The sequence below is a fragment of the Gambusia affinis genome, linkage group LG23, assembly GCF_019740435.1.
Source record: "Gambusia affinis linkage group LG23, SWU_Gaff_1.0, whole genome shotgun sequence".
Classification (NCBI taxonomy): domain Eukaryota; kingdom Metazoa; phylum Chordata; class Actinopteri; order Cyprinodontiformes; family Poeciliidae; genus Gambusia; species Gambusia affinis.
Window position 1 is genome coordinate 8,443,022 of NC_057890.1, and position 17,827 is coordinate 8,460,848.

At 37.6% G+C, this 17,827-nt stretch overlaps 1 protein-coding gene across 24 annotated transcripts in view; it reads right to left on the reverse strand.

The window, feature by feature from the left end:
- The window catches only part of ccdc146 (coiled-coil domain containing 146), a 102,609-nt gene that overhangs the window by 42,715 nt on the left and 42,067 nt on the right, over nt 1-17,827 (reverse strand). For 17 of the 24 annotated variants that reach the window (XR_006369820.1, XR_006369821.1, XR_006369822.1 and 14 more), the window contains 14 exons: nt 15,326-15,408; nt 14,424-14,642; nt 11,855-11,906; nt 10,130-10,224; nt 9,692-9,739; nt 8,556-8,649; nt 8,372-8,445; nt 6,180-6,407; nt 5,923-6,012; nt 5,135-5,234; nt 3,459-3,551; nt 2,490-2,657; nt 2,151-2,239; nt 184-348 (listed from right to left, as the gene is read on the reverse strand). Coding sequence is in view for 19 of the 24 variants with exons in the window: in XM_044108610.1 (XP_043964545.1) it covers nt 184-348; nt 2,151-2,239; nt 2,490-2,657; nt 3,459-3,551; nt 5,135-5,234; nt 5,923-6,012; nt 6,180-6,407; nt 8,372-8,445; nt 8,556-8,649; nt 9,692-9,739; nt 10,130-10,224; nt 11,855-11,906; nt 14,424-14,642; nt 15,326-15,408 (1,598 nt within the window). In the remaining 5 variants the exon portion in view is untranslated. Of the gene's footprint in view, nt 1-183; nt 349-2,150; nt 2,240-2,489; nt 2,658-3,458; nt 3,552-5,134; nt 5,235-5,922; nt 6,013-6,179; nt 6,408-6,769; nt 6,852-8,371; nt 8,446-8,555; nt 8,650-9,691; nt 9,740-10,129; nt 10,225-11,854; nt 11,907-14,423; nt 14,643-15,325; nt 15,409-17,827 lie in introns of those variants that run through there. The other 7 variants (XM_044108616.1, XM_044108608.1, XM_044108604.1 and 4 more) reach the window with 4 other exon arrangements.

The following is a 17,827-nucleotide window of genomic DNA, read 5'->3' on the forward strand; positions in this document are numbered from 1 at the left end:
TGCAGCAATGTAACCACCTGCAGCAATGTAACCACCTGCAGCAATGTAACCACCTGCAGCAATGTAACCACCTGCAGCAATGTAACCACCTGCAGCAATGTAACCACCTGCAGCAATGTAACCACCTGCAGCAGTGTAACCACCTGCAGCAATGTAACCACCTGCTCAAATACATGAACACACCTGTCCTTGCTGTCGGCAGTAGAGCGCTGGATTTCCATCTCGTTTTCAAGGATGTTAAGTTGCTCCGTCAATTCAGAGGTCGTCTGTGAGGCAATCTGCTTCAGCCTCACGTACTTATTCTTCTCTTCCAGGAACTTGTCACACAGTTTTGAATACTGTGATATTCTGAGAAGCAATTAAAAAAACAAAAACAAAAAAAAAAAAACACACACACACAGAAGAAATAAAACAAGGTTTAGCACATTGCTTCTGTTCCCATCAAAAACAACTCCAGGGTGCATTTTATACATATGTATATCGATGTATATCTTTCTGTCTGTTCTGCCAAGTCGTTTGTAGTATTTAGTATTTATTAAAAATGGTTCTAGAAACCATTCATATATTATTTTTATTACTTTTGTAGTTGAGCTTAGAACTATGGTTCTCTTCATTCCATTTTTTAAACTATGTAAAAACAACAACAACAACAACAACAAAAAAAAAAAAAACAGGACGTCCATGAACACGTCTGAAACTGGGCAAAATCCTTGTTGTTGCACACCGAACACAAAAAGTCAGACATCAGAGAATTATAGAGCGACTGCCTAAGAAGTGTGTAGCGATTCAGAAGCCACAAATGTAAGTCCATAAGGCTGAAACTTGTATGGAATAATTCAGGGAAAGTGCCGGCTGAGAGCAGCAGCTTCAAAGACTCAACAAACCATCAGAGGACATGAAAAGCTTCTGTAAGCTCAGTGTGTAAACCAGCACTGTGGGGAATGACGAATTATAGAAAAAATTGTGATAAAAAATGCAAAAAGTCTGCTTGCATTCAGTTACAAGGCTGTGATCTGACGATTAGCCTTAATGATAAATATTTTATCAACTACTAAGGTATCTACATTAGCAAACCACTGGTTTTATTTTAAAATAACAACAACAACAATGGAGCAGTGAATAGAAGCAGCTGAAAGTCTCAAGAAAAGTTTTCTAAAGTTAAGGGACGGGATATTAACATTAGGTTTTACAACCCGTCATTAATTTGGCCCAGACAGAGAAAAAGCCAACACCAAAAACAATACAGTTGCTGTGGCAACACAAATCCCACCTACTTTTCATAGACAGAGGACCATTGCGCAATATGAGTGCTCACTTCTTGTCCTGAACTTTCTGCTTTAGCAACAAGCAAAGATCAAGCATATTCCTGACAAACTTCTTTTTTCCTTGTTTTCTGGTCACAATGCAGAGAGCTTCTTATTTACACATCTCTGTTTTTTGTGTCAGAAAAGTTTATTTTTTAATCACTCAGGTTTCACACTTAAGATGTTGGTGTTATCCAGCTATATATATATATATATATATATATATATATATATATATACACATACATACATACATACATACATATATATATATATATGTATGTATGTAGAAGTGGTGCCAAAACTACTGAATTTTTTAAAAAAAGACCCTATTTTTGTGGAGTCTGTTTGTCAATATGGCAATGTCCCATTGAGGTAATCTTGATTTCAAATTTATGTTTAAATGTTCAATGGGTCATGAAATTGTTTCTACAAAAAAAATAAATAAAATAAAATCTTCACACAGGAAGACACTTTACTCCGTTACAATTTAAAACTCATGTATGACGCGGCGGCGTGTGAACGTGCGATCGCTAAATGAGAGACACACGAGACGATAAACAAACAAACAAACAAAAAAGTAATTATCCTCCTGCTGTGTTTTTGCTTTTGGGAGGAATTTATTCCACGTTGGGTGAAACGGCATCAGTTTGTATTCTGCGTGCCGTGACCTTAATGAATGCACTGGAGAAGCCTGTTGTTGCGCTGCGGGGCGTTGTAGGCGTTGGATACGCCGAAGTATGACCAATTAGTAGGACATGCTTTTCTCTGCAGCATCATCCTTGCACACCCATACACACACACACACACAGACTTGCATATTGAATATAGAAGTGAAAACAACACCTGCGCTGAAGCACGGCGTTGAGCTTGTTGTGGTCCATGATGATCAGCTCTCTCTCTCTAAGCTCCAGGTGGATGCGCTCACTCAGTTGCTGTGGGTAGGTTTAAGAAGGTAAAACTCCAGCATCATCACTTCTGTGTGGGTTTTATTTATAGTTTTCTGAAACTCCACTTCTCCTTCTGGCTGCACATTCTTCAATATAAATCAAAAAAAAAAAAAAAAAGAGTACCCTTTCTGGCATTCTGAATAGATTAATATATATTTAAAAAAACACACACACACACACACAAACACAGCAAAAGATGTACAATTTATTTAAATTTGTCTGTGTGAGTTAGCACCTCTGCCTTGAGACGTTCCCAGTGTTTCTTGCTCCGCTCCTCCGCTTTGATCTGTCTTAGACATCTGAGGTTATGGAGTTCTTCTCTGAGGTGATTTGACTCCTTAAGCAGCTCTTGAATCACCTCGTTCTGATGCTTCTTCTGGTTTTCTTCTTCAGCCATAGAAACCTGGATGGAAATGCATTTCTCCAGCTAAAAGCCACGTGAACAGTTGGGTGAAATTGCAAGATTAATACGACAAGATGAATCGCTAAAGGCTTTCTTTATGACATCTTTTAAGAACATAGAATATCTAAAATTTGCACACAGGGGAATTTACTCATAAAAGCAGCCAATAAAACTGTAGCAGAAAAAAAAGGAAGGAACACATGAATGAATGAAAGACCGAATGAAGGAATGAATGAGGACAGCAGAAACGAAGGAACCAACAAATGGGCAAACATAAGATATGTTGGACAAGAATAAAAGATTACAATCAGGGAAGGAAGCTGGAAAGGACAAAAATGAAGGAAACAAAAAGGAAAGAGAAATGAAATGACAAAAGGGAGGAAAAAAGGATGTAAGGACAGAAGGGAAAAGGATGAGAAATGGGAGAAAAATGGCAGAATGAAAGGAAGGACACAAAAGAATAAAAGGATGGAAGGAATGAAAAAAGACTGAACACAAAGAAGAAAACACAAAGGAGAAAAGGCAAAAGGACACTAGAAAGAATCCAACCCTAAGGATCGCTACTAGAAAGTAAGCAAGGAGACAAAGAAGGAACAGAGATAATGAAGAACAACTTTTAAGCAGTAGGATAGAGACTATCATCTGGAAATACAAATATTCCTCTGCAGTCATAGTTTTTATTTTATGTACTCATTCAGTAAAACACTGAAATGAAATTCCAAACTCTTCCAAGCCGTGTAGGAAGCCTGGACAGAGATGAGACCGCTTCAGGCTGTTGCCGTCACAGGAACGCATCCCCACCTGCTTTTCAAAGCCGGCTGCGAGTGCATCAATCTCCTTCTCCAGCTCCATCCTTTGCCGAGCGCTGGCCTCTCGTTCGGGAACAGCGTCCAGCTGAATATTCAGAGCAGAGCGCAGTGGAAATCAAGAGCCTGGTTAAAATTTCATCTGGATGCAAGATCTTTCATCTGCCTAAAGTTGGTCCTGGATCTCAGCAGCGGGAGATGGAATTTGCTTTCAGTTGGTTGCATGATGAGATGCGGTAGAAGTGTTTTCATTTGTACCGTCACCTTGATCCTAATGTGAGCAGCACACTTCAAACAGGCGAGTCAGTTCACAAACAGGGGGATATTAGTGCCAAATGCATGTTTTCTTTCCCGACAATGTGATTTTGTTTCAGCCACAGAAATAGTCCGATAAAGATGATGCGTAAATGCTAAAAAAAACAGCAGGCTGAAAATATTAAGCCCATTAATTGTCAACGGTTAGCTCAGAAAGAGATGCATTTCTGTGGTAAACCAACAGATTCCGCTGAACAGTCATAACGGACTAATTTATTAGCAGAAACCTGAAGGCCAGTGACGGGAAAACTGACTGAATCATTCCCTAGAGCACAGTTGTTTTCTGTTTTGCAGAACTGTGAATTTCCCGTTGCGTCACTGCGATTTCCTCTGGTTTTAGTTTGAGCATGAGAGATATGCTGATGCATTTCCAAATGAGGCTCGTCCTCAAACTGTCTTCCTGCTTTCTCTTTAAAAATCTGTGCTCAACAGTAACCTGATGGGCAGATTGGAAATACTCACAGGCCTACTCACGGCATATGGCGAAATACGCATTTTCTGATCAAGACTGTAAGCATTTTTTGGTTCCTAAGTCTGGGAATCTTTCCTGACTATTTATAAAAAAAAAAAAAAATTACTGTTCTTTTTTAATTTTAGCTATTTATTTTAAGTTTAGAGGGTCAGCAGGTACTTTCAAAGGGACAGATTCTCAATTGAACTTTGACTGGGACACTTTAGCATATTGAAAATGTTTTGGTCTAAATCAGCACATTTGGCTCTTTAAACCCTTTACTTCTTAACTTTTGGCCTAAAAGAACTGATTAATGTTTAAATGTTTTAAAATATACAAGTAATTTAATAAAAAATGCTAGTCTTAGCGATTCAATATATTTATGACATTTCCATGAGAATGACATTAATTGTGTAGGAATATACTTTTTGTTATTGCAGCCTATAGACATTTTTTTTGTCCACTACAGACATATTCAATAAATTATGTGTTCAGATGAGACGCAATAAAATGACATTCTGAAACTAATAGCCTTATAGCAGGTATCAAACATGTTTCATTAAACCCAAATTTTTATTGGTCTGAGATTATTTCTAATTTTAAATGTAATTTTTATTACCTGAAATAGCCAAACCATCATATAAAATGAAAATAAAGGCTTTCAAACATACATCTGTGTGTAATTAATCTATATAATGTGTTGATGTTCCATTAATAAACTCATTTACTGAATGATTCTGTACTACAGTACTGTACGTGCTCTTTTGTCATTTTCTGCTAAAAAAAATGTAATAACCCATTGAAGAAAATATATTAGGTGTATAAAAAGCTACATTTGTGAGAAACAAACACACAGCAATACATAAATTCTTTTTTTTTGCTATACATAAAAATATTTCACACACCACTTGCGATTGTATGCTCTTGTAGACGGATTGGATGCACGCTAGCTGCTCAGTGGCCATGGATACGCCGTGCTCCATCCTTCTGAGGGCCTCCACCTGCCTGAGGAAAAAAAACACAACATATGAAATATTTATGCCATCCATCACCAGGCTCTACTTTCTACATCTTTCCACAAGAATTCTAAGTTGATAAAAAAACATTAAAAATAAAAAAAAAAATCGCTGGTTGATACTGTTCATGGATTCCTTCCAGATATAAACGTCACAAGACAGGCAATACAGAGAAATGGAAACATAGATTAGATTTACTTAAACTCAGTTGTAGCCACCATTTGTTAAAAGCTAGTTTGCTGTGACCAGTTTCTTACCAAAGTGTTCATAACTTTTTCACGTTGTCACACATTACAAGGATGTATTTTACTGTATTGTTTCAGGATTTCATGTCAAACTTCAGTCTATTAATTCAAAGTGGAAGGAAAATGCTATTCTTTTTTGTACAGTAACAAACACAAGTTTAAAATGTGTCAGACATATTTAGGTCTCGACCAGAATCATCTGTCAGAAAAATCTTTTCAGTTTTGCTCTATGATAATGACGTTAACTCAAGAAATACAAGGTCCACAAAAACAACCTTTAGGCTGTGTGATCTGTGGAAGACAATGACTTCCTTTCATGTTGACTTGAACCTGTGCAACTCCGTAAGGCAAAATGCCCAGAAGGAAACAAAAAGCAGTTCCTTCCTCCTCTTTGTTTTGTTGTAAAAAGAAAGATGGATTCTGTATACCTACTTATTTTTCTTTCGGAGCTGCAAAGATCGGCTCTCGTAGAGCTGCTTCCTATCAGTCATGAGGTTGTGCAGCTTCATTTCCAAAATACCCCTGGATAGAAAAAAAACACACACACACATTGACATGAACAACACTATCTTGCAACATTTAAAAAGACGGAAAATAAAGCAGTGCACTCTGGTAAACACAGTTAATATTTCATCTTTTTTTAACTTGAGAGAAACAGAAAAATAAAACAAAACAAAAAAAGTTTCCACCTGCTGCCCATAACTTCAGACGACTCCTCCCTGCAGATCTCCTGCTTCTTCAGTAGCTGTCTGTTTTCCAGCTGCCGCGCCGCTATCAGAGCCCCGAGCCGCTCCAGCTCCTGCATCACCTCCTCCCTCATCACCTCCAGGGACTGATTACCCTCATTCAGACTCCTCATCTGATGCTTCGTTTCTGAAAGCTCTGTGTTCAGGGAGTCCATCTTCTTCATTGCCACTCTGGTGTTTCAATTAGCGAGATCAGAAAATGCACACACAACAAATTGTTGGCAGGTATTGTGAGAGCGAGTATTGAAAAAGTCATTGTGCAAACGCAACCGCAGGAGTCCTTCAGCTTTTAAATTTCCAAGTCATAGCTTATGATGCTCACAAAGACAGGTCCCCCAGCCTTACTTGAAAGCCAAATATAAATTTAGAATCGGGGATAATTAAATTATTAATGCCAGAGACACATGGTTGAAGTTTCAGCCTGGTGACATCTCGCATGACTCAGGTTATGCTTTCAGATTACGGCCACCTCCGAAAACCAAACATGTCGGATGCCAAAGCACAATAAGGCACATTCGAAGCAATAAACTCACTAAGAGGAGAACCTGGAAGGCTGTGAGAAGACGTCAAGCAAAGAAAGAGGAGATGATCCAGTTAGAGACTGGAAAAGAACCAACAGACCCGTTGGAAGGCAAAAGAATCCCAGATTGATGCAGAATGGGCTTATTGCTGCCACCTGTAAGTAATAACAAATCTGCTGATCTTCATTTGTTGAGTGAAAAAAAAAAAAAAAAAAAAGCTTTTCCTGGTTATTTTGTGCAAGTTGCAAATGGTTTCATGATTTTATAAAAAAAACATCAGCAGTTTTAACAGAATTTTCTTATAAACTCTCAAAAACTCAAACATAACGTCAGCGTTATGTTCTAATTCTCACACACAAACTGCCATGCAACATTCAAAGTGCTTCACAAAAGCACACAGACTTGTCTAGAAAAAAGTGAATAAAAATTAAAAAAAATAATTAAAATATCCAGCCGATAATAGCTCATTACAGCCAGGTTAAGCTGAATATAATAACTGACCACCTGCCATGTTTAACCCTGAAGCAGATGGGCGACTGCAGCAGAGAGCAACTCTGGACAACCAACAGGAAATGAATAGGAAAAATATCATCAGATTTTAATCCTCTGGGGACAAGAGATTCTTACCTGCAGGCAGTGATGCTATTATGTCAAGATGGAGCCAAAGCTGATTAATATACAAACACCTTGTTGAATCCAAGCAGGGAGGAATTAAAGGAAAACCAGCAAGGTGTTCCTAAAAATGTGGTTGGTGAGAATATTTTTGACATAAATTTGAAGAAAAAAAAAAAAGATTTTCTTTTATTAGAAATATTTTCATCTTTCCAAAGTCGTGATGAAATTTTGTAAATCTGACCTTAAGGTGTGGATGACCATAGCAGGAGCTTGATTTGGTTCAGCATTCCAAATTCTCCATCATAGTAAAACTCTGGACCCGGGATGCTGACCATTACTTGTTTCAAACTAAACATGCACCCATTTACTCTGTAGTTCTGTTTGGCAGTGAGGGACTCTACAAATGTAAAATTGTATGATCGTCTTCACATTTAATTGAATTTTTCTATGGAGCAGGAACTGTGAGCTGTAATATCTTGTTGAATCTCTATCTGTTGATTCTGCTGTTCGGCGTGATCCAACTTTATCCATTTTCTTTGCCAGCAATCTTCTTTTGTCTTTGACAGCCAAATTTACATTTTCTTTTTCCTCGCACTCAGGGGTTTGAATCCCCTGTGATCAATTCCAATCCACCTTAATTTGGGATCATTTTTCAGACACATTTCACATGATTTAGTGAAGCATAATAGATATTTTAAAACTTAAATAAAATAAGATTTTAAAATAGTTGATATTTTAAAATCTTTGGAGCAGCTTATCAACTATATTAGCCTAAAAAAAAAGTCACACATCAATGTTGTCAACCAACAGTATTTTCAAATACAGCCAACACAACAGCTAAAACTAGGAGCTTTGGGACGTGACATGATTTGGAAATTTGTTTTCTGTACTTTAAAGGAATTCTGACAGTAAGACAATTGAACAAAAAATGTAGAGTAGTTAGTTTAGAGTACTGGCAGTAACTTGTGTAAAAATTGCAAAAGAATGAAATTCACTTACTCCCATAAAGAGCGCTTTCTTTCAGTTTCCTGTATTATCCGCTTAGGTATGCAGGCAAGCTGGGCTTTCTCAGCCTTGAAACAACAATGTAGATGAATGCAACCAGAGATGTAAGAAATCTGATGAGCTGTATGTATTTTATTTATGGTTTTAAGGCTGAGCTCAGTCACACACACACACAAACCTCTTTGATTTCGATGATCTCCATCTTTTCTTCCAGCTCTTTTTGTTCTTTTAATAGCAGCGTTTCAAGGGTTTCCAAATCCTCCGTCAGAGTTCTGCACATGCAACACAAACAAATGCATTTCTCATTTTCCTTTAACAGAATAATGAGTCTTTAAGAGGATAGGATACAAAAACATGCATTTAAAAAAAATAAAAAATGTTGACATCTTCAACCGGGTTACATTCAACACATTTGTTTCATTGGAAGTTTGGAGCCCAAGGCAGCAAAAGTTAAACCCGTCTCTGGTTTATCTCAGGACACTGAACATGTTCACTTCCTTTATCAAACTATTCACACCTTCGGCTTTTTTTTTTCTTTTTTTTTCTACATTCCAATTACAAACTTTGATGTATTCTATTGGGATTTTATGCAATAGACTAGCCCAAAGTGGGGAATAGGGATGAAACAGAATAAAAATCACACATTGCTTCACAAATGAGTATAACCAAAAATATAAACCAGCAGTTTCAGAAGTCACTCAAGTCCTACATGTGGTCCACTTTAATGTTTGTAAGTACATCTGCTCAATGAATGCTGCAGTGATTGGCTGGAAAATTTGGAAAACAAGCAGAATCATGAAGACAAAGAAATTTGAAAATAATAGTTTGATGTAAATTAACGTCTCCATGTTGACATCAGAGGACTCGAATATAGGCAGACGGGAGGCAAAGATGCAAAAATAAAAGCTTAATTGAAAAGTCACAGAACCTTGTCCACAATCAAAAAGTAAGTAAAGAAAAAAAAAAAAACATCCAAATTTAAGATAAAACAAAACCAGAGTAATTCTGTAGTGGTGGCAGACATCCATAACTCAGGTGGATACATTTGTTACAGAAAGCAATTATTAAAAAAAAAAAAAAAGGTAGACTGATATGGAACAAGATTCACAAGATGAATATTTTTGCTTGCAGTGTGTGGCGAAAAACTCCAGTTCAGACCTAAATCTGCTTGAGAAACTTTGGGAAGATTTATAAACATACATCCATACAGATGTTTTCCATGCAGCCAGACAAACTATTTTTTGCAACAAAGTATAGGAGAAAAACATCTCTGGATTTACACAGGCAGCAGAAACATAATGCAAAAATACTTACTGCTGAAAAGTCAGGATGGTGGTTCTCCAAAGTATCGACTCTAGAGAGCTGAATATAAATGCACGGCAAACTTTTCAGATTTGTTTTACCAAAATACTCCTATAGTACAATTTTGCACGACATAAAGAAAAAAGAAAATCAATATAAATTGAAGTTTGTGGTTGTAACATTAGAAAGTTTTTAAAAAGTGTAAAAATGTCTGCAAGGCCCTAATAAATAATCCAACATTCTTTTTTTAAATATATGACCAAGTTAAAAGTGCCACATCTGGATACACAGGCAAAAAAAAAAAAAAAAAAGATAGTAAAACTGAAAACCCACAAAAGATCATGTCAGGCTGCTCACTGGCAAACTCACACTCAGAACTTGTTCCAGCAGAATAAAAGTGATTCTGAAGCCAAGCCTCCACAAGTCCTGACTTCATAATGAATTCATTACCTGACATCCAGTTGTCTCTGGGCCACTTCTTTCTTCAGAGCATCGTGTTTGTCCTTCAACATGTCTGTGTTGCTTTCCAGCTCCTGGAGGATACACTGACCAAATTAACGCAAGATCAGTGGAGAGGATCCAGCAGAAGTCAGGTTTTAGAAGCAGGTTGTTACTGTTTCTCTTTTTACAGGGTGGGCCATAAGTTTCCATACATAGGAGAATGTAAAATGTATATTTCTTTTATATTTCAGATACCCAAGATCATGCGCTCGACAAAAGAGCAAAGAATTGAAATTACACTAATGGCTGGATCGGGAAGCAGTCGCGTGGTTGCACGAAACTTTAACAAAAAAAACATGGAACGAGCATTTCTGAGTTTCAGAAAACTGGAAATGTTGAAGATCAACCACGCAGTGGTCCAAAACGAGCAGCGATTACACAGAGTCCCACAAAAATAAAAACGGTTGTCCAATATAAAATGTTTATTTTTTCTATGTATGGAAACTTATGGGTCACCCTGTAGAGTTTGGGTTTGAGGTCAGACACACACCTAGCATTACTGCTGGTTGTGACTGAAGGGTTTCGACTAAATCAGGAGTCTGAAACCTGCGGATCTGGAGGAAGAAGAGGCTGTTTGGACCTTCAACACTAGCCTTTGGTAAAAAATAAAATAGTCTTTCCTCTTCCATCCTCAAACTACTCAAAGTAATAACTTCCGTTTAAAAATAGCTAAACACACAATGGCCAAAAAAGATTTGGCCATTTTTTGACTCCAAATCTGTAATAAAAGAATGTGCAACAACCCAGAGAAGCACAGTTGGAATAATCTGAAACTGCAAAATCAGTAAAAATGGTTCATCTTTGAAAAACATCAGGGCCAGTTGTTCAAAGTTCAAATGCTACTCTTCAAAAGCAAAATCTGCTTAATATATATTTTGATGCAACATTTTGAGAGTTACTGAAGGGGCTTTTTGGTCCAGTCATGCAAATCCAATCGTATTTTATTCAGCAAAATGGATGTCTTTGTTGTTGCTAATGTAGGGTGGCTTTGCTAGATTTGACAAATTCGCACATTATGAGTGAAAAGACTAAATTATAGGGATTTAATGTGGCCTGTGGCATTAGAGATCTTTACACAAAGCACAACTTTCACCTAATACTGAAGAGCAGCACAATGAGCCGATGAGTTAATGTCTTTTCCCCCCTTAATTAAACAAAGATAATGGTACATAATAGATATTTACTGTACCCTCCACAATAATTGACACCCCTGGTAAAGATTTTGCAAAAGCCTTCAGATAAATCTTTCATTAAGGCAGTCAAATCACACACTTAATAACCTATTTTTGTACATTTATTCATTAGTTTGAACATGCAAGACTAGCGCCCCATATCTGAATGGATTTCATCATACGCTTTGGATTAATATCCTGTTGAAAAACATCTTGTTGTGGTATTTTAGTACATGACGCCAGGGCCGGTTTGGAATTACGGTCCTGCAATTAAAGACGATGTTTTGATACATTTACGCAGCATAAACCTTTCTAAACTTTGGGATGAAGAATATGTAATTTTTGTAAAAAAAGAAAAAAAAAAATCCATAAAGTTCACAAAGGATTAGTCTCAGCTGGAGGATTAAAGCAAAACTTATATTTATCCTCTGTTAAAACTGCCATCACAGCTGTAATCCTTGCCTCTGAAACTAAGTCCAGGATGGTGCAGTGATGAACTTACAGCAGGTTGTGTTTGAATTTCTCTCTCCAGATGCTGCTTCTCTTCCCGGAGACTGCATGGTGGTGAGGAGAAGCCAGATAAGGTGATGGGGGGAGGAGGGTGGGGACGTAGTTAAGAGAGAGAGAGAGAGAGAGAGAGAAACCATGTTTCAGTTCCTGATTCGACGGAAAGAGGAATGCACAAGAACTTGTGAGCAATTTTTAGAATTTGACTAATATGGATTTTCTTGTAAATTAGCCTTCCACTGAGACAAATAAGAAGAAAAGTAGTTTTAGGCTTTACTAGTGAAGACACAGGTAGCATACAAATGGCTCAGAGTACACACAACAATCTAGATCTTAGAGAAGCACATAAATCTTGGGCACACACTATGAATGGGCCTATGAGAACATAATTTCTATGAATTTTTCATCTCCCCGAGGCAGATGCTTTCTGAGCAGTCGATTAAAGTTTGTATGAAATAATTTCAAGTCAGCTTTGTCATTATGAAAAACCTTACAACAGCACATACTGTACAGCTGCACGTTTCACAAGGCAAATGATATTAATCTTCCTGACAAGCTGAAATATTGGATATTAACTGATACAGAGAAAAGTGCAGGAATGCTGCAATGTGGGACTGGAGGATGGAGGAGCGGTTGAGGGAGGGGGGGGGGGGGGGAGAAGAAGTGCTGAATTCCTGTGGGTCTGTATGAGTAGAGATAAAAAAAAATATGATGATCCTCCTTTAAAAAAATAAAAATAAAAAAGAGGGGGGCATTTTCATGGTGAGCGTCTGCTTGTCATGTGCCGACTGATAGCTGTGCGGAAAAGAGGCGAAAGAGGAAAACAAGCCAAGGAGAAGTCAGGAAGAGGGGAGAGAGAAGAGCTTCAGCTGGAACCAGGGGAGAAGCAGATAGCAAGAACACAAGCGAGCTCACTGGTGGAAAAAGAAGTCATGAATAACATGCACTCTGAATATCTATTGCAGATATTACAGAGAATGCAGAGCAAGTGGTTTTTATTTAATATTTAAATTACTGCCGAGCCACTGACGCTCCGTACCAGAGCCTGCTCTAACAAACCGCAGCCTCCTTCTGATCACATCTTTAGCAAACAAACACTTCTACCCTGGGAATGGTTTAACGACGCAGATGCAACACAGAGGGAATTGTAAAGCGAGAATGAAAATTAAATAAGTGTTGATCAGCCAAACGTCATCTGCCATCTTCTTCTCTTGATTATGTTTGTAATTTCGCTTCCTCTCCACAGTTTAAGCAGAAAAAACCCCTTAAGAATAATGCCAAGTTAATGATCAATGTAATAATCCCGACTTTTAAAAGCGTTTATATATACTTCAATGTATTGGATTTTGTGTGGTTGAGCCACACATACTTACCCACGTTTATATCTGACAAAAAAATTTGTAAAACACGATCGACTAATGACTACTAGTGGAACATTTTTTGTAAAAAGCTGCAAAAAGGGCTTATGACAGATTTACATAACTGCGAACCATATTTAACATTTTTATTAGTAAAACAATTTCTCAAGCTATACATTCTTTCTCATTCCACGTCAGAATTATGAGCCATTTTGCGTCGATTCATTGTATAAATTCCAAATGAATCACATGGACGTTCATGTTTCTACAATGACAAAACCTGGGAGTGTCATGTATTTTCATTCCACTTCAGAATCAAAAAATTGCCCAACATTTTCCCGTATACAACCCCTAACGTGCGACTGCGAGCACATGTTGCACTGTTTAAAGGTCAGAAGCCAAGATATTTGGCAGAAAAAATCCTGGAAAAACCAGGGTATGTTATCATGTTGCCTAGTAATTTTCCGCTTAACCTCCCTTTGACACTTCACTAAGTGAAGTTTGTGTACAGAGATACTGGAGCCAGTGGTTCTTTTCCATAACTTTGGGTGTGTTTGACCTTTCAGAGGGACTCTTGGAAGAGGTGAGGGAGGAAGAAAATAAAAAAAAAATTGCAGCAATAAGGAGGAGAATTGGTTGAGATGAAGAGAAAGGGGCTCTAGAGAACAAAAGTAAAAGAATGCTGGAGTAGGAAATAACAGAGCTGAGAATTTGGATTAGTACTGGAACAAACTGGAACAAGTTCACTGGAAATCTTCTACGAGGTGATTAATAAAAACAATCTTCAGAAAATATTGATTCTCTGATTTTTCTTGAGTGAATAGGAATGGTGTAAAAATCAGAAAAAAAAAAAAGAAAAAGCGACACTTCTATGAATATTTGTGCGCGTCCAATTCTCTTTCACCTTCACCTCTATCATAAGTCAATAAAAAGATGCTGCCTCATGAAGCTCACCTCAGTGTTTGGTCCCTAGTTACAGCTGTGTGAGATTGTGTGTGTGTGTCTTACTGTGCACGTAAGCTTTCCTACCACACATAACTTCCTCCTCCTGCACTCTAATTTCACTTCTGTCTTCTGTTCGGTCCCTTATGTTCCTCTCAGGTGTGTCGAGTTTGCATTTGCTCAAGTTTCTATTTGTGATGTGTGCATTTTATGCGCAGTGGCTGCACGTGTGTGTAAATGCATGCACGCACGCATCCGTCTTACCGCTGCAATCCGTGCCGTGCTGCGTGCTCTCTGTCCTCAGCAGCGCGCAGTTCATTGTGCGCCTGCAGGAGCTGTCGCCTCAGTTTGCTGACCTCACCGTCGGGCTCCTCAGGGGGGCCCCGCTGCTCTGCCGGGCTCCGTACTTCTACCTGGAGCCGCTCCAGCTCAGCCTGACACCTCTTTGCCTCTCCCAAAAGCTGCATCTCAGAACTTTGCGCACTGCAGAAGAGCAGAATAAAAAGGGAAACAAATGCATTACATCACATGCAGCCGTATAATTCTGTTCTAATTCTTCCACAGGAAGAAAACTGAGGACAGGCATGGACTACTTCTTGCAGATATTTGCTCGAAAAAAAAAAAATTACCCCAGTGTTGCTTTAATTTCCTTCAAGAAAGCATGTTAATTGGCCTTTCATGCCTAGTTATACTCTAATAATTACAACTGAAATACTAATGTAGTATTAAATAACTTAGTAATTCTCATTAAAACTAAACCTTAATCTAACGCAACTTTCTATAAATCTCCAGTCACAGGAAAATCTTTTCACAGCAAATTATTGCGGTTCAGTTTTCAGTTTTCAGCAGCTGAGAACACAGAAAACTGAATTTACAAAGTTACATCTTGTTTCTAATTCATAATACAAGTGTCATTTTTTCATACCCTAGATAACTTGACATTTTTAACAAAGGATCAGAATGAGTCAGAATATCTCAATGTATTTTTTACAACTGATTAATTCATCCATAATTGTCTCAATTAGAATTTACAGTTACGTTATCATAGGTTAATCTCAAAACATGAGCTAAAGACAAACCTCTTGTCAAGCTTTAGAAGCAATTTAAATGACTTGTACAGACAAATATTGAAGCCAATATGAGACAAAAATGAAATAACAACATACCTCTTTAAAGTATCCTGAAGTAGCTCAAAGCCGTCTTTCACCTTTGTGAATGTAGCCTGGCTAATTTTGCCCGAGGACAACATCTGGAAAAACAGAAATGGTGATCATACATTTGAAAAGCAGTTTTTCTTTAATGTAGAATAACTTTAATATTCAGAAAGTTAGAATGTGTTCTGGTAAGGTGTAATCATAAGGTCATTAAACTCATATTTCTCATAATACAAATTTGGTTTTTTTAATGTTTTGATATCATATTTCAATCTTAAATATTAGCTGTATGTAAAAAATGATCACAATTACCAGAAGAAAAGGGTTGAAACAATCTGAGCTGATTAATCTGTCTCAGTTTCACTTAGTAAATAGAAATACTGAACTAAAATAACTTTTCAAAAATATTCTAACTTACTAATGACTGTAGTCACGGGGTCAATGCTTGTGTGTTGTTGACATTTGATCTGTTTTTGAATAAAAAGTACAATCTGCTCAAATGCTTCTGTGTCTCTTTCTTAGACAGAGCCACTAAAGGAGCAGTTTCTGTGTTCCCTGTAAAAAGTACTCTGACGTTTAGAATGCATGTCTACAGCAGTTAATTTTCCTGGATTAACCCATCTAATCCAGTCTTTTCTATAATGTGCTGGTTCCAACAGACGGTAAGTCAGCCTGGAGAAATAGACGCTGATTTAAAGGCATGACTGGAATAAAATACATAGATCTGAACTTAATATGGGCCAAATTGGGTTACATGTTTAAAAAAAAAATTATGAACAGACATTTAAAGTGCCCTGAAGTAACATTTATAGCAAATGTGCACTATGTGCATAAACAGAAATGAGAAACAGAAAAAGGAAGAAGAGTATTAAATCTGAAAACAGGTTCAAACTAAAAAAATAAAAAAAAAAAGAAAGAAAAAAGTTATGGTTATTGTGTTTGAATCCTCCTGAGTGTGTTTGTGGAGTCAACTTTTATTACAGATATTCCTTGTCTTTGGAATATATATATATATCACACACACAGCTCAAAAGTCTAATGTTATTTCGAGGGAAAATCAAGTTTTAGAAGTGAACAATTGAACTGCCGTACTTAAGTTTCGTGGCTTCAGATTGAATAAAAGTTTGAATTTTTTAAACAAGAGAAAGTTTGGTTTTTGCTCTAACACCTGGGAATTTTTGTTTTAAGAAAAAATCTTTCATATATTTTCTTGACTCTAGTAGAATGAGCTTGATTTTTTTTTTTAACAAAGACAAACAACCAGATAAGAAAGGCCTTTTTAAAAAGGAGTAAAAGCAAGTGGAGGCAAATAAACTTATTTTACAGTCAATGACTGGAAGAGAAGAAAATCGAGCAGATCTAACTGAAGAGCTTTCATTGAATATGGGCCATAGCTGATGATTAGGACACATTGTTCAAGATCACAGAGACAATAGCTTAGTGATCGATGGATTAAAACAAAAAAAGAAAAAGAAAGAGGACAAAAAAAGCAAAGCCAAGCACAAACATCAAATGGTAAACATTAAAGGTGAAATTATCTCTCCAGGAGTTGTGAATTTTCTCCCCTTGCAACAGGAGCATTGAGGAACAGAGATAGAAACAAAGGACAGGTGGCGTTCCTCTCTTATCTTTAGAGCCAGGTTGGTGGAGGGGGCGAGTAATGAGGGATAGCCTCGCCTGTATCGCAGAGCTGCAGAACTCAGGATATCGCCGGTGGGACGGCGTAGTAAGTTTTCCCAAACGGTACGTACACACTGGCGCACCGATCGTATACACGCCCCCGTGGGCTCGTATCTCGCCCCAACTTTAAGAATCGGGGATGGATGGTCGTGTCTTTAGATTCACCCCATATAAATTGTTCACCTCTCTGTTGTCATAAGCACTCGCAATGCTCCAAGGTCTGGAAGGACGGCGATATAAATTGCTGATGTGGGTCGTTAACATGATTTGTTCAGATTTTTTATTTTTTTTTGCTTCCATGCAATCACCGAAGGTCAACAGACTACAAAAGATGACCTTACGTCTCAAAATGTACGAACTCCGGAAGTGGAACTTTGGTAATAACAAAAGATATATATATGTTTATTTAAGTAACTGACCATTTTTAGAGTCCTGGTAGCTGCCAGAGTTTATGTTTTAGCAACGCAGATGACATGAGTGAATGAACAAACATCCTGGCTATACACCAAGCATTTATCTGTGAGAAGCAGCCTGAGGCGCTTTCTGCAACCTTCTCTTATTCTGCTGCCAGAACTGATCTGCTGCAGTGAAGGGGATTGGCTGCTTCCTGAAATGCTTGCACGAGGCTTACATGTGGCAGCACACCTTTGAAGTGAGGGATAAACAATCACTAAAAAGGAATTTATGCAGGGATTGTTTACATTTCCCTGCACCAGAAAGCAGGGATGCAATCAGTAATGAATATGAGTTTAAGTTCAGTAGGTTTGTGGCATGTATATCAAAATAAAGCTGGCGGCTTTAGTAGTCTACACCCGAAGGGAGGGAAAAATAAAA